The 16,777-nt window shown below is 39.8% G+C and overlaps 3 protein-coding genes and 1 non-coding gene across 4 annotated transcripts in view; all 4 read right to left on the bottom strand.

Moving 5' to 3' along the window:
- The window catches only part of LOC121537917 (homeobox protein Hox-C10a), an 89,755-nt gene that overhangs the window by 24,152 nt on the left and 48,826 nt on the right, over positions 1 to 16,777 (bottom strand). Inside the window, exon 3 of the mRNA XM_045207077.1 lies at positions 8,747 to 8,795. The gene's annotated coding sequence lies outside the window, so the exon portion shown is untranslated. The remainder of the gene's footprint in view (positions 1 to 8,746; positions 8,796 to 16,777) is intronic.
- Positions 2,918 to 5,179, bottom strand: LOC121537918 (homeobox protein Hox-C4a). The gene is made up of 2 exons (XM_041845572.2): positions 4,503 to 5,179; positions 2,918 to 3,884 (listed from the first exon to the last, which is right to left on the bottom strand). The coding sequence occupies exons 1-2, from the start codon at positions 4,939 to 4,941 to the stop codon at positions 3,517 to 3,519; spliced, it is 807 nt and encodes a 268-aa protein (XP_041701506.1). The 5' UTR covers positions 4,942 to 5,179; the 3' UTR covers positions 2,918 to 3,516.
- trnae-uuc lies at positions 8,991 to 9,065 on the bottom strand. The gene has a single exon. It is a non-coding gene; the product is annotated as a tRNA-Glu (tRNA).
- LOC121537921 (homeobox protein Hox-C5a-like) lies at positions 13,300 to 15,978 on the bottom strand. Its single transcript, XM_041845577.2, has 2 exons — positions 15,323 to 15,978; positions 13,300 to 14,335 (listed from the first exon to the last, which is right to left on the bottom strand). The coding sequence occupies exons 1-2, from the start codon at positions 15,813 to 15,815 to the stop codon at positions 14,118 to 14,120; spliced, it is 711 nt and encodes a 236-aa protein (XP_041701511.2). The 5' UTR covers positions 15,816 to 15,978; the 3' UTR covers positions 13,300 to 14,117.

The raw sequence follows: 16,777 nt of genomic DNA, 5'->3' as shown, positions 1-16,777 counted from the left end.
ATTTTGTGTTTAATAATTCTAAAAGGTCAATTTGAACGTCAAACCTCTAAATACAGTTCATAATATATAATAGAGTGATTACGAGTCACCATGTACTCTTTTACCCACACAAATACATACTGTAACATATCATAGCCTAAATGTCTATATGGAAACGAATCTGAGATAAAGCCAAATGTTTAAACTGTAAGAGTGGAATACGTCTATGAAACACACCTGCCGTGCAATATATTGCATGGAGATTCCCTGCAGAATCTCTAATGAGCATCTCTGATGCTGTCGTGTGGTGAGAGAGAGTTAAGTCAAGATATTCGTAGGCCCACTTTGACCATAGATCGTAAACTGACCTTTACGCAGTAAATCAGTCAACTGCAAATATAGGTTTTCGCTACATGAGGTACAAAAGCTTGTAATAAAATATACAATAGGCCTGCAAATGATAGCAACAGCATAGGGATTAAACAAATATATATGTTTTAAAAAAATGTTTTTAATTATTTAAGAACTGGTTTTGTTATTGTAAGAATCAAAGGCATGTCCATGATCAAAATTGCAGTTGAAATGATAAATGTAGGTAGGCCTATACACCGCCGGAATGTGCACATATAGATAGGTCTAGGCCTACTAATCCTTCATTTAATCATATTGAAATGTAATTATTATCCTCGAACATTTACTCGCCAGATTACATTGAAGCTATGCACATCAAAACTATTTTTGTTATGTACATATTTCTGATATAAAAACGTAATAATGCATTCGACATGAGGAACACTCACATGCAGACGGATCATAAGCTCCGAAGCAACCACTTGGAAGTCCCTCAAATTTGTAGGATGTCCTACAAGGGGTCTAGGTCCTACAGGGTGCACAATGGAAGAGAAGTGACCGACAGTTCACCGCACTCTCGGGTCACCACTGAGAGCAACAAAAGAGCAACACATTCAGAGGTGCCCTTCTACCGGCCCCTCAAGTAGAAAAACCCACAAAGAAAGTCCAGAGCCCTGACGAGGCCACGCAAGGACCGGGGACGACCTACGAGGGCACACACAGAAGGTACAAGTATAGAGACCCAGTCAGGTCACGGGGGGTTACAAAGGTCGACCATCCCGGCTGAAACGGACCTAATGGGACAGAAAATGTGCCCTCCGACTGAACTCGGCCTTCTCGCGGTTGGTTCCAAACTTCAATAAAGTGCCTTTTCAGCCTCGCTACATGGAGGCGACAGGATCTAGAAAGAGATTGGAGGGATGGTGAGACTGTGGCCTAGCTACACATTCATTTCTCTCAACTGTCCAGGCAGCTATATAAAGGCTCCTGGAATTCTGCATGTTTTAGGGCTTTACGCGCGTTCCAACTGCCATTCCAAAGTCATGTCCAAGTCACGGTGTTAAGTTTCCTTTTTGGCCCTGATAGTTTTATTTCGTAAAGTTAATAGTTAGAGATTTGGGTTTATTTCTGTGAGAGAGGCTGTTGCCAAATTAATATATTCAGGCCCAAATCATTCTTTACTCTGCGGCGCTAAGATTGATGGTTCAGAAAACCTCTCCCTTTGTGCTCTTTGCCCCCCACCTAGCAAGCCGTTTTATAATTTCTATTCAAGTCACACAGTTTAAATAATCTATCAAATTCTTGCCCTCTTTTCAAACATGGCATGTTTTTGCACAACATTTTGAGCAGGATAAGAAAAAGTTTTTCTACAATGAAATTCGTTTTGGAGAACTGTTAATTGGACGGCCTGTTTCATGGCTATGGCCTACAGAAGATCAAAGGCGCAATATGACTAGCCTATGTATTATTACAGTTGCATGGTGACAACAAGTCCACAACACTGCCATAGACCTATCGAAAATCCCTCCACACGATGCTTGAGCAGTGTAGGCTATACTTACCAAGAGCAGAGGTGACGATGACGTTACCTCGAGCGCCACTTTTTAAAAGCACTCTTCACTTTGACGGGGGAGGTCTCAGGGCCCAACAAACATAGACTATTATTAGAATGACAATTTGGTGAACATCTCAGATTTACAACTAACATTCCATTGTATATAGGATACAAATTATTGCATATTGAGAAGGCCTACGTGCATGCATTTAAAACACTATTATCCAAACTATTGTATTATACAAGATCATCTTGGAAAATTTGGACGCATATTTTTAAGAGGCAATAGGTCTTGTTGGTAGATATAATCCTAATACAATATTTTGTAGGATATATTCTCACTTATAGTCCACGATATAGTCCTTCACAGCCTTAGGCCTTCCAGAATCTGACCTCAAGTTATTTACTTTATTAGAAGAAAATAAAAGCAACCTGCAATTGGGGCAAAACAATGAATTAATAGGAAGCCATATATTATCAACACAACTGATTATGTGTCATATTTTGGCAATATGAAATTGATTTCCAAAGGTATGTGCAGAGCTATATGTTCAGTAATGAGCCGGAAGCAGGGCTCCAGCCAGTCAGTATTATCTGAGGGGGCCTGGTTGAGGGCCTGGTTGAATGGCTTGCCAAGTTAATTGAATGTCCTTGAGACTAATGAGCTATATGTAGGATAGTATGATGCATGCAGCCAGGCTATAACCCTTTATTTGGAGTAGAATTATGGATTATTATTGGATTAGGGGGGAATATGAATGGTGGATCTGTATACGCGTGCCTACCTCGAGAACGATTCTAAAGGAACATTTCAAACCGACAGTATCATACCTTTATTTGGCATAGGCTAAACAATTAAAAGCTCAATTTTGCCAAACAAATAATGCTTTGTTAGGCTGAACCATAAGTAAAGAACTTGGTAAATTGTGACTATACTATTTTTAAATAACGGCCCACCACATCAATATACACAGTCACCAAAACAATAGGCACAGCTCTGTTGGCCGTGAATGAAATCCATCCAAACGTGTGTAAAACTAGTACACTCACTTTTTTATTGACCAATATGATTATCACAAATACACTCAACTCTGTTTATTGCATTTCACAATAATCTGCTAAACACACCACAAACTAGATTGTAATTCAAAATCCTGTTTTTGAAAGCAAAGAGGTAATTCACCTTGTTATAATCCTGAACATATGCGTTCAAGATCAATGTTCCATCGGTATGTTGCAGCATTTTTACCAAAAATAACTATGATAGCCTAATAATGATATTCTTCCAGTGTTGAGCTTGAAATAAATAGATTGTGCATTTCAACTTGGGCGGCAGGGCAAACAAATGGCTCACAATAACATTTAGATAAAATGTACATTATTTTCCTTCATTCAAAACATTTTTCTCATAAAAAAACATCATCTTGATTCAGCATTAAATAACTTAAACCCTGTGTCACGTAAAAATAACCCATCCGTATTCGCATAAATCCATGCTATATAACATGCATTTTATATAACTTTGGACTTAAATGAAACCGCACAAATACCTACGAAAACAAAATATATAATATACTATAAATAATCAGTCATTTCACTATCCCCCTTCTTGAAGTGGTTTTCTTTTCGCCTTATAACCTTGTAATATCCTCGCCATCCTCTACTCCAGACAGTTCATCGGGTGTAATGCTATCAGTGGCCGAGGAAGTGGCGACAACGCCGGCTGATGAGGTTGTGTTGGAACCGGAGGATATGCCCGTGGAGGAGGATCTCACTTTGGTGTTCGGAAGCCTATGGTCTTTTTTCCACTTCATCCTGCGGTTCTGAAACCAAATCTTGATTTGTCGTTCGGAGAGAACCAAGGTATGAGCTATCTCGATGCGCCTCCGCCGAGTTAAATAGCGGTTATAGTGGAATTCCTTCTCCAATTCTAAGACCTGCTGTCGAGTGTAGGCTGTCCTAGACCGCTTGGAATCCGGCCCATTGTAATTCGGGTTCGCTGTAAAAGGGGAGAAGTAAAGAGGGAGAAAGAAAGAAAGAAAGAAAGAAAGAAAGAAAGAAAGAAAGAAAGAAAGAAAGAAAGAAAGAAAGAAAGAAAGAAAGAAAGAAAGAAAGAAAGAAAGGGAAGGAGTGGGTAAACAATAGTGTCTTCAACTGAGATATATGATGGGAATGGGCAGAAGGAATGGCTAGATATGGTAGTTATGGTATTAGAATTAATCTAAATGGGAAGTTAAGAACTTGTCTCTCTCGCCATAATGAGGGGACACTCACATCCAAGTATGCGTTAAATTATTAATGAAAGATTTCAAAGCGCAGTCTTTTCTCTGTTCATCTCTCCCCCTCTTCTCTCCATCGCGCACATACATAACAGCAGAAGCCACATGGTGATATGGCTGCCCAGAGTATACCTCGGCTATAAAATTTATGGTGGGTGTAATTACCGACGCCGAGTCGTAAATCCGCCTCAATTGTGCCATTTCAAAGGCTTCTCCCCTATTTTAGCAGGGGCTGGGAAGGAGATGGAAGTCAGAGGCACTGATAAAGGGAGGGAAAGGAAGAGAGAGGTGTAGGAGAGTGTAGAGAGAGAAGAGACAAACACAGACAAGTTGCCTACCGGTGCTGACGTGAATTTTCTTCATCCATGGGTATACCACGGGCTGCTTGGAGGCTGAGCTGTTTGGATGCTCCGGTGTAGCTTGGTTGCAGGCGGAGGATGCAGCCGGTGGGGTGGAGGGGGACATGGGTAACTGTGGGGTCTCACATGAGGCTGGCTGCCCTTTGCCTGCAAGCAGGTGCGCAGAATGAGGTAGTCCATGTCCCCTTTGCGTGTCAGGTTCAGGGATGCTTGCACAGTTATATTGGCGCTCTTGGTAGCTCGCCCGCGGAGGGTATAACTCCTGATGGTGATGCTGGTAACCAGAGCCAGGGTCCCTTGCCCGGCTATAATATTCGGGGCTGTGCTCGGGGATGTAGCTATTTTGCGAATATTCCTCGCATGGAGGAAATTTCGGATCAATGTAGGTAGAGTCCATCAAATACGAGCTCATGATCATTAATTTCTGCAGTGGAAATTTATTTTTCTAGCTTTGTCGTTTTTCTGCTCCATATAGCCCTCCTACTTGCGAGCAGCCCTGTAAAGTTACTTTTACCACGTGACCCCACGGCCCAATGGCAGAGTGAGAGGTAGTCCCCGGATAAGGAACCAAAGGTTTTGAAACATACCTTCGGTCGCCATTGTGGGCATAATCTCTCTCTCTCTCTCTCTCTCTCTCTCTCTCTCTCTCTCTCTCTCTCTCTCTCTCTCTCCCTCTCACCCTCTCACCCTCTCTCTTTCTCTCTCTCTCTTTCCCCTCCTCTCTCTCTCTCTCTCTCACTCAATTCAATTCAATTTCTCTCTCCTTCAATTCAATTTCAATTTCTCTCTATCTCTCTCTCACCCTCTCTCCCTTGCTGTGTTACCAGAGCCATTGATATTGCAGCAAATATTGCAAAACAAACACTTCTTCTGTGAATTACACAGTGTCATTATAGTTCTATTATTAGCATCATTTTTTTCCAGGTAGAAATAGCATACAATAATACTAGCAGTAAATAATAATAATACATATTAATAGTAAAAGTAATAACCAGTAAAACAGTTGAAAGATTAGGCCTGCCTAAGTCACAGAAATTCGGTATATGACCCTCTATAAGAATATTCTGATGCTGCCTTCTCAAATATAAAACAATCCAACACTAAATGTTGGCAAAACACTAAATAGATAAAAAGCACGCATCAAATTCACTTTCACATAGCAGTTCGAATTACGAGTTTTTTAAACTAGAGCTGGGCTTGGCTCATAGGAGAAGAAAGTGGACACCAGATGGGCACCATATCAGTGAAGAATACATTAACTTTTTAGTAACCACACAGTACTTTCATTAAGTATTTTGCTTTGCATTTGAGAACTTTCAAAACTGTGCCAATACTTTGCCATTAGGCTACTTTGTAAATATTCTGAGAGACTTTACAAACATAGCATTCCAAATACTTTTCAAATGCATTACTACTTTTAAAATGCATAAATACTTTTCAAATGCATTAATACTTTTCAAATGCATTCATAGTTGTCAAATAGGCCTACTTTGTTATCTTGTGCCAATGGACACAAGGGAATGCATATATTCTTTAATGATACTATATCTCTAATGCTTATATCACTGTCATTATTGGATATTGCATTGAGGTCTCTGTCTCTCGCTCTTCATGTTTAGAGACATATGAATTTGAATACAAATCTTTATAAGGCTGCAATGGTGATGAAACCAGCTTTACGTGCCCTGAAATTACTCTCAGGGACGTTTTGTCCAAAAGTTTAACTCCATCAACACAAGCTGTTGTCTAAGTGCACGTGTAAGGTTATTCATTTGATATTAGACCTAGATGGGGGAGTAAAGTCCATTACGAACTCTATCCACTGTTGTGTTCAGAAAAGTAAATCATTGCAGATAAAGCTGTCAATTATGATTGGTAGACTATCCGCTTTACAGGTACTATTATACTGCCATTAACTGCTGGCTAAATGTGTTAGTGGCTGTAATTCCATCCCTTCAATTATGCATGACACCACAAACCACAGGACTGTAGACCTACATAATCAATGTGACCTTTATAAATCAATGGAGTTAATAATAATATTAAATATTTACATATTTAATATTAAAATAAAATAAATATATTATAAATGTAGGGCCTACTACATGCTAGGGATGGATTATAATAAATTATATTAACAAGGGTTATGACACGAGGTCAATCACCTGTTAATCAGCATCTAAAGTCGAGGTAGTGGTCTTCTTTTAGTCCTATATGAGCAGGTGAAAATGACATACAAAAATGGCATAAATCAGTCCGCTTTAAACGATCGCTGGTTTCTTACATGTTTTACTGGTACCGACCGACTAGTACTAGTAGCCCTTTGCTTCCAGATAGCCTATAGTACACAACATTAGCCTATGGACGCCTGACAATGCCTAGGCTACTTATGTGGAGGTTGAAAACATACTGTGTATGCTGCACACAGACTTCTGAGATGTATGCTATTCGTGCCCTATTATTCCGGCTTACACTGCATGCAGCTATAACCTACTGGATAGAAGCGAGGGTTGAAGCAGACGATTATCTTGACATACGTGGGATTTCAGTAGCCCATGTATTCCTGTAGAGACGTACTTGCGATTGTTATCTATTAACACAAATTCGGTTCTACAGGGTACATATAGACAACTAATGAGTCTTTTCCATTGCAGCCTGAAAAGAAGAGCTCGAACTGGCAGAATTCGGTTAGGTAAAAACCTCTCTCTCTCTCGCTCTCTCTCTCTCTCTTTCACACACACACATACACACACACACACATACATACATACATACATACATACATACATACATACATACATACATACATACATACATACATACATACATACATACATACACACACACACACATACACACACACGCACACACATACGAATAGAGTTGCCTGCCGAAGATGTTTTTCTCCATCAGATTCAATCAAAACCCTGCCTTTGAGGTGACTCCTCTGAACTATGAATATTCAGGAAAAACACGTGCACGGTGGGTACAAAGCGAGCGACCACGTGACAGCGCAGATGAAAAATAAGTTTATTTTGTTCCCAACGATTTCTTGTGCTCGCCTTCCTCGCCATTACCATACTGACCGCTCAGTAACCTCTCTTCCTGCCACTCTAGAAGTTAATGAGAAGACGGAGATGAAAAATGTTATATCCTGCATGGTGTGAGTGTGACCTGTTTCAATAATCGAAAGGGGCAAACATAGGCTACTGAAATCGTGAATATATTTAATATATAGAGTCTTGAAATAGAATCCAATAGAATGTACGTTTTTAACTAATCAAAACAATAACATGTTCACGTAACTTTATAAAATGTTATACATAGAATACAATAGAATATAATTGAATAAGTGTAGGTAGGCCTACACAAGACGTCAGCTACCTTGGTAACCATGAGACAAGAGAAGAAGAAAACATACTCAAAATGTAATGAACACTTTCGTTCTCATCTTAAGTTAAATCTCCACATATTATTATAATTTTTGCACACCCCCTCCCACCTGCCACGCCTTCACAGGCCTCGTGCACGCCCCCAGCTCCCCTCTCACCCCAGCTCCAGTGTTGTGGACGCATTTTAATATTCGTTAGACAGCCTGACCTGCGTTTCACCCCTCGCGTTTGACTGCTTCCAATAGTTCACTGCCAAGGATTATTGATGGGCGAAAATAAATAAACAATTTCTCCCCGCAAATGGCATTCAGATCTCTTACCTAGTTCAATAACTAGTTATAATGTAGAACTACAGAAAAACGAGGCCCTTAGGCGAACTAATTTGATGTTCCATTTGTTCATGGGAAAAATGGCTAACCTTTACTTTTCTTTCACACGAAAACCTTACAGCATGTTCTCTTTCACACGCAAAGGCTATGCATATCTGTAACACACGATATGCATGCAACACATATCTGTAGGCTACAACATTGATGGTAGGATGAGGAAAGATTCGTTGTTCTTTCACTGAATGATTGTTTTGAATAGATATCTTTCAGAATATTAGAACACATTAACCACAGTGTGCATGGTGAGGCCCGGTGAGGCCAAACTGTGTGAAATGCAATGTTTAATAATAAACACATTGTTGTACAATGGAATGTGTGTACATAGGTCTAGGCCTAGCATAGCCATTATCAGGGAACACTGCCCTCTCTGTTGGCTCGGCGCACAGGAAAGGACAGGGCAGGTAGCCTATATTACTTGTGTACAAAATAATAAACAACTTACTGATACATATATGCTCGTCTTCATTCTGCCTCCGTCCTCGATTCGTTGTCTGCAAAATTGAAAAAAAAATTATCAAATTAGATGATTAGTGGGATAACCAATAAAGTTAAAATGCGTATAAGTATATATTTTTCCCACCCCAAATTATTCGGAATGGTTTCAATAACATTTACATTTTAGTCATTTGGCAGACGCTCTTATCCAGAGCGACTTACAGTTAGTGAGTGCATACATTTTTCATACTGGCCCCCCGTGGGAATCGAACCCACAACCCTGGCGTTGAAAGCGCCATGCTCTACCAACTGAGCTACCAAAAAGCTCTAAAACAGAATAGCTTATGATGCCCAGAAAAACAACAGAAGGTAATGGTAATGGAGGGCCAGGATTGCCTGCAGTACTGCAGAATTTCATAAACCATAAAATGATCGTTATTGCAATAAAAAAACAGGGAATTATCTAATAAATTAACAGGTTTGAAATAGCTAAATACTTGCTAATTTGTCATCGAAAATCAGTTGACAAAAATCAAGTCATATGACACAAAACAAATGTATTTGGAAAATAACCACATTTAACTTTACCCATTAAGGAACAATGTTAATGTCCTTGAATATGTATTATTTTTTGTATAATGTCTTACTTTCATTTCCACTCTATCCATCCAACCCCTTTTCTCTCATCCCCCTCCTCCCTGTTCATTTCAAATTGAGGTGAGGAGACACAGAAAAATCTATAACAAGTGTGCGATCTTCTAGAATTGGGTCTGAGGAGAGGTATTAAGGACAGGTCGGTTTGGGGACGTTCGACTGGATTTAGAAATGTGGCATTTCCATGGGCGGAAGTTCTATCTGTAGAAATCCCCAGATTTCACAGTATTGGGTATATTCAAGCCTGAAGCATAAACGAATATGATTTTACATCATAAAACGTGCAATATCTACAACTGGAACTCGCACACTTAACTGAAAAAGAACAGGCTGTCTTTCATGCGTCTGTCTTCCATTGGCACTGAAATGAAGACACAAAAAATCCATTCAATGGCATACATATTCATTATGGACCAGTGGTTAAAAGCGTTGGGCCAGTAACCGAAAGGTCGCTGGTTCGAATCCCCGAGCCGGCAAGATGGAAAAATCAGCCGTTCTACCCTTGAGCAAGGCAATTAACCCCCAGCAACAACTGCTCCACGGGCGCGGATGTCTTAGACGTCGATTAAGTCAGCCCACCGCACCTCTCTGATTCAGAGGGGTTGGGTTAAATGCGGAAGACACATTTCAGTTGAATGCATTCAGTTGTGCAACTGACTAGGTATCCCTTTCCTATTGTGTTTTATGCAATCTCATAATGAAATAAATGAATTTCATAAAGGGAAATGAATATCATCTGAATATATTACAATATAATAAACCATTCAGTCTACAAACAAATGCATAAGCATAAAAAGCACAGTAGAGTTTTCTGTTCATCTAAAAATATGTTTTGCTTCTGGAGGTGGGTCCCTCTACCAACAATTAGGCAATGTTCTATTTGCCAGGTAACTCGCTCACATGATCTATTCTAGACTAGACAGTGGTTTTCTTATTGGATGATTATTTGCCAATCATGGCAGTACCATAGATCGATTACAGTCAACAAGAATAGAAAAGGCAAAGAGTAAGACATACTGAGCTTAAGAACAGTGGAGAACTTAGCTACACCCCAATGCACTATAATCCAGGTGAATCCCATCCAAAACTTGGTCCTGGGGCCCCCCCTGGGTACACGTTTTGGTGCACTACACAGCTCATTCAAATAACATTTAAGTCATTTAGCAGACGCTCTTATCCAGAGCAACTTACAGTTAGTAAGTGCATACATTTTCATACTGGCCCCCCATGGGAATCGAACCCACAACCCTGGCATTGCAAACACCATGCTCTACCAACTGAGCTACAGAGGGCTAAGCAACTCATCATCAAGCTTTGATTATTTGAATCAGCTGTGTAGTGCTAGGGCAAACACCAAAACGTGCACCCAGCAGGGGCCCCAGGACCGAGTTTGGGAAACCCTCTTCTATAGCATCATTCATCTCTATATGGAGGGGGAGCATGTTTAATAGCACCCCCTATTGGCTGTGTATTATTGGTTTCCACTCTCCTCATCTAACAGGAAGTAAGGGGTTTATACTCAACATGAACCCATCAACTCACTACATCATCAGGGCCCCGAGTTCCTCCCTGGCCCTTATGTGAACTGACAAGGAAAACCTCTGGGCCATAATTACAAGCTACAATATTACGTTTTTAGTCATTTAGCAGACGCTCTTATCCAGAGCGACTTTACAGTTAGTGCATAATTTTTTTTTTCATAATATAATATGGGGACCAGAGTTCATGGGCAGGTCACACGAACATAACAGAGGAGTAGAGGATCTTACAGACAAAGGATCTTACCAATATCAACCACACAACTTTCCCTAGTAAATAGAGGCAGATACAATGTAACAATTGGGATTTAACTTGTCACACTGCTCTTAAACAAATATTTGCTTCCAGAACATTTTCCATGTAAACATTCCATTCCTCAACTACAAAAATAAACAGTATCACGTCTGTGTGTTGATTATGGGAGGGCAGGGGATGGATGACATTTATCCAATGGACTGCTATACCTTGACAGGTATCAATTGGACTGGCCTACACAGTAAAAGATAGTCGAAGCATTGCGCAGTGAACATGGCACACTCATCAGTCTCTGTGTCAACAGTCTGATTTAGCAATATCTTACCAAGACAATCCTGAAAAGTGGGTTGCTATGTTTATTCAAGCACAAGTATGAACTTGCAATTTATACACACAACCCATCTCTGAAACCTGACTGCATTTTTGTGGGATTATAGCTGTACATAGTAGCTACTGTTAGTACTGTATGATAGGACATCAACACACACACACACACTGACACACACACTCTTATTTTGGGTCTCTGACAACTGTGTAACAGTAACATAAAGCATTTGACAATGTGCAGACCATTATCTAAATAAATAAATGATGTTGTGTATAAAGATGTATCCTATGCCTAATGAATGACAGGAGAGTAAATAGAACCCACTCAGTAAAGCTAGAACAGAACTCTCTTTCAGAAGGAACACTATTTTACTAGGGGGTTAGGGACCATGCATGCATGATCATACATAAACACGTTTGTAATCAAACACGTTTGTAATCTATTGGAAGACATTTCTCCTATAAGGACCAACAAACAGCAAGCAGAGTCAGATATAACATAACGATTGGTTATAGTAATTGTAAGGAATGAGTAACACAAAACCAATTCAACAAATCCCGTTGTATCGAAAACATCAACCCAACCCAACCACAACATCAAATACAAAAGAAACGCTATAGGTTGACGCAACATGCATGTTAGTAAAAATATTATAAACTTACTGGAGCATTTAAGGATCCATTTGTGACCGAGAGCCCAGCACCACCAGACAGACTAGTCCGGGCCAAGGTAATCCACACTGAGACACAGCCCTTTCTTCCTCAGCTAATAGAAGCCAGCAGCTGCGATTCCGGACAGTTAAGATTATATATGATGTGTATATATCGAAGGTTTGTCAGCTTTTCCAGGCCATAAACCCCACTTTAATGGCACCACGTGCTCCCTGTGCACCATTCACAGGCCCCGCTCGAGGCAATTGGCATAAATAACCTTCCAAACTTTAAAATACTAAAAGAAAGAGACACTAAAAGGGGATGTGATAGCCCTATATGCCAACGTAGCACGGTTAGGCCCGACAGTGCCATTGAGAAAGCAGACCATGCTCTGTTGTATTTATATAGCAATGAAACTAGGCTACAAGTCTGCGAGGTGAGTGAAAATATATATTTGTTTCATATGGGGCGACATTTCCTACAGGAAATGGCATCTGATTAATCGTTTTCCCTGAAACTAGATTTTTGTTTTGTTAAGACTTCTTGTTACAATAGGTGTCAATAGCTAGGCCAGCAGTGGGCCAAATACAGGTCAATGCATAGCTGTGTTTCAACTTATGGTTTTGTCTAAATACTACACTAGCTTACAATATTGACTCACATGATCAAATATTTACTTAAAGCTATATTAGTCAACCGTTTTTTGTTAGTTATTTTTTTTCAAACCTTTTGGTATAGACTGAATATAAGCATATAGCATACTCTAACATATTTCATAACCATAGCTTTACATTTGGTCCGTGAGTAAGGCCACAGAAACATCAAAGTCTGTGAGTGGCTAGGCCTATGGAGAAAGTTAGCCTCTACATCTCAACCCATATGAATTTAGAAGCAGCTAGCTATGCTCTCTGGCTCTATCCTGTTAAAACAGGAACCATTTTTCTATCTGTGGTGGAGAGGTGGAAACAGGGTAATACAGTTTTGTCGGGGCCTTAAACTTTTATGTGCATGCGTTTGTCTGTCAGGGATAGGCCTACTGTAAATTATTTAAATAGACGTGTGGGACCTCGAATTTATTTTTTAATACTAAGTGCCTGTACATGTCTAATGATATATAAGAGCGACACGAATGTGCTGGTAATACGGTATGGGAGGTTTATTCAAAAGTTTTCTCAACACCTGTAAGCGTTTTGATTAAATCACAAGCTTATTCAGACAATGTTATAATAGGCCTTCTGTACATATGCAGGTATTGTGCACCTAAGGGGGTGGCAGATTATCCAATATGTACACAATATGTTTCGATTTGATCAGACAACTGCGAACATATATATATGGCATGGAATGGTAGGCCTATAGGTATGTGTGCTGTCCTCAGATACCATCACGAAACTCTTACATCTTTTTTGGGACATAATCCATAGTTCAAAAAGTCAACTGTCTGTTTGCTGTAAGCCCGAATACAACAAAGTCACTCCGCCCAAATATGAATTTTAAGACATTTAATAAAATAAAATATATTCGTCATTATAAGAGTCATGAACAGTTAGGTCTCCTCCTTATCATTGTATTACCACTGAGTATCACTCACTGACATGATCATTATCTCAATAATAAGAGAATAGGTAGAATGTTCATGTATTTCCCACTCATGCATTGAAACATGAAAGAGGGAGTGGCCTTATACTCCACAGCTCCTCCCTAAGACTTCCAAAGGTCTTTACACAATCTTTACATTTAGACAACACATTACTATATTTTTGTTCAATATTTTCCTTCCATTTTTACAACCATTAAATAAATAATAAAAGTCCACATGTAAAGTTCCAAACGCGGAATATGCAAATAATGTAATAGTCCATAGCACAATAAATGCGGATTATGAAAACGGTCTCTCTCTGGGTACTTCTTTTAGCAGTTCGTCTCCAGATCAGTCATCAACCCCATGTTTATATCGAATCCTTTGATTTCAGTTTCGAATCCTTCTTCCACTTCATACGTCGATTCTGGAACCAAATTTTTAGTTGCCTCTCGTTCAGACATAGGGTATTGGCGATCTCAATGCGCCTACGACGGGCGAGGTAGTGGTTGAAATGGAACTCTTTCTCCAACTCCAGAGTCTGGTAGCGGGTGTAACTGGTTCGAGAGCGTTTACCGTCAGATGATTCTGAAGTGGTATTAGAAAAAATATGCGTTAGCCTACATTTGAAGAAAATCCAAGAGTTATCGAATATTATAAAATCTTAATTCATATAAAAATAACCTGAGGTCAAGGTTAATGTCGAATGACGTGAGATGAAGATACTGCCTCTCTCTTTTGAGTTGCAGCATCTAAAATGATTAAAATTGTTTACAAATGATGAAATGTTCAAGTGACTAAAGCCCCAAAGAAGTGAAACTATTTAAATTCAAATTAACTGCTTGAACGAAAAAATGAAATTGAAATTAAGGGATAAAAACGGTTTATTCTGGCGCTTGCTTATTTCAAATACCTCTTGGCAAACAAAAAAAACATCACTGGCTGCACTGGGAAATCCAGGTCAATATTATAAGGAAGAACACTCGCAGAACTATAATTTTGGCTAAGTCTTTAATAAAGCACCAAATGCAGTGGTAATATTTAGTGGTTACTCCAGCAGTAGGATATAGCCTAATGGACAATAGTGGATTTTGGACATGAATGCCATCTTGGAATTATATCTGGAGCTTTCCAAGGTGAAAAGTTCACACGGAGGTCAGGGCACATAGTTTTCCTCCGAGTTCAACTAGGCTATAGCGTATAGCCTATACTCATCTTAGACTATAATAACCTGTTAGCAGCTGAAAAGCACTAATACATGAATGTAAAATAGCCAACTCGTTCGTTGTTCTCTTCTATTTTTGTTTCTCTTATCCAATTATGTAGCCATAAATCTAACCGCGGCAGATCACCTCTTCACAGTAACAGAACAGGTTTACGAGCAATAGACGCCTTTGTCATAAAATTTATCACCGCCAGTTTTATTATTTCCTGCGTTTGGCCTATAAAACTCAAGAGGAAAAACTGTGAATGGACAAAAGCAGGATAGCAGGCGAGAGAGTGAGTGAGTGAGTGAGTGAGGGAGGGAAGTAGTAGGCTTTAAGTTGGCTTTAGACATATATTTTTTAATTTTACCGTGGCTCATGTGTAGTTTTGTCATCCAGGGAAAAATCTGCTGTTGCTGTTGACTGTCTTGGTGCTTCTTCGAATGGTTTTGACGTTTCACAGGTTGCATAGTTTCGACTTTGATGGCGCTTTCTTCAGTCATAGTTATAGGGTTTTCGACCACTTCCATTGGCCTTCCAGTCCCTTTGCCCTGTATCCCATCTCCGAGGCAGTTTTGCACGGAGTTCCGGGAGCTCGCAGCTGAACATGACTGTGGTCGTGGTGGAGGTTGAGTGTCCGTATTGCCTCGCAGGCTAGTTTCCATCTCTTCTCGTTTCAGAGAGTTCACAGTGGCATCAGAGGTGAATGTTCCGTTGAAATGATTAAGACCTCCGTTATATGCATAATTGCCTTGATGGAGGGCAGAGAGAGAGCGATAACTGCCTAAACTATTCATGGTGTTATAGGAGGATGCCTCGTGCGTTTGCTGCTTAAAATTGTTGTTTGCTACGTACGAACTCATCTTACACGAAACACACAAAAACGGTGCGGAAGGGATTCATGAAGTAAAAACTGCAATAGCCTAAGAATAAATATTGTATCCGAAAGTAGCCTGGGCTAGATATTTTGCTGTTGTATTGTTATTTTATATTGGTTATTGCTTTTCCTAGGAAACACTTTGGAAGTTCAAGAGGTATCTTTCTTTTTTTTAAATACCACGATTTATAAGTGGTGGCATTCATATATGTTTTTTTCTTGTTTCGACGTGCAATGCCCAAATATGGGGAATCTGAATAGGATCACGTGCTGAAGTTGGCCAGTCATACATTGGCTAGATACCAGATGTATATTGATGAATACGGGGAACGTGCCCGGTAAACTTTGTGCTGTGGGCTGTTGGGGACCATGGTGGGGTCTGGGTGAGGAAAAGGGCGAGACTGTAAGACAAGAGCGTCATCTGGTGTCTGGTGTAGGGCAGGCCAGGGCGGTCATCTCATCTATGCCCCTCCATAGGCCTACTTCCCTTGCCCTGCTGCATTACATAGCATACCACCCTAACCCTAACCCTAACCCTAACAGCAACAGTAACACTGATTGAGCAATACAAAACGACAAAATGCTCTATAGTCGGCTATCATAATAATAATAATTATTATTATTATTATTACATTAAAATGTTGTGTTATTCGAGGAGCCATTATGCTATGTAGGTTTATCTTAATTTGGTTTAAATTGGGTTGATAGTCATCCCGGAAGTCCGGAAAAAATAGGTCCATGTGCCCAAACGGCCCATATCAACGTTTATTGAGCAGCATAAACAATCACTAAGCCCTTGCATATAGGCCGATAGCCTAAAGGTTGGACTAGCTATCAGCTTTATAGCACAATATGGCTTATGGCTTATGTTTGAGTTTATTTTGGTATCTCAAATTTGTTTCCATTGCTACTTCATTTGGAAATTTGGAATGGCTATTATGACTGTAG

This window comes from Coregonus clupeaformis, chromosome 24 (assembly GCF_020615455.1).
Source record: "Coregonus clupeaformis isolate EN_2021a chromosome 24, ASM2061545v1, whole genome shotgun sequence".
Taxonomy (NCBI): Eukaryota; Metazoa; Chordata; class Actinopteri; order Salmoniformes; family Salmonidae; genus Coregonus; species Coregonus clupeaformis.
Note: the sequence above shows the minus strand (reverse complement) of the source record. Positions and strands in the feature narration are given on the sequence as shown.

What these genes read in the sequence shown, in the direction of transcription:
- LOC121537918 (XM_041845572.2), bottom strand. Translation starts at nt 4,941, where the DNA reads ATGATCATGAGCTCGTATTTGATGGACTCTACCTACATTGATCCGAAA. An exon ending in GAAAATTCACGTCAGCACCG is followed by an intron (nt 3,885 to 4,502) that starts GTAGGCAACTTG and finishes CCCCTTTTACAG; the next exon opens with CGAACCCGAATTACAATGGG.
- LOC121537921 (XM_041845577.2), bottom strand. Translation starts at nt 15,815, where the DNA reads ATGAGTTCGTACGTAGCAAACAACAATTTTAAGCAGCAAACGCACGAG. An exon ending in AAAACTACACATGAGCCACG is followed by an intron (nt 14,336 to 15,322) that starts GTAAAATTAAAA and finishes ATACCACTTCAG; the next exon opens with AATCATCTGACGGTAAACGC.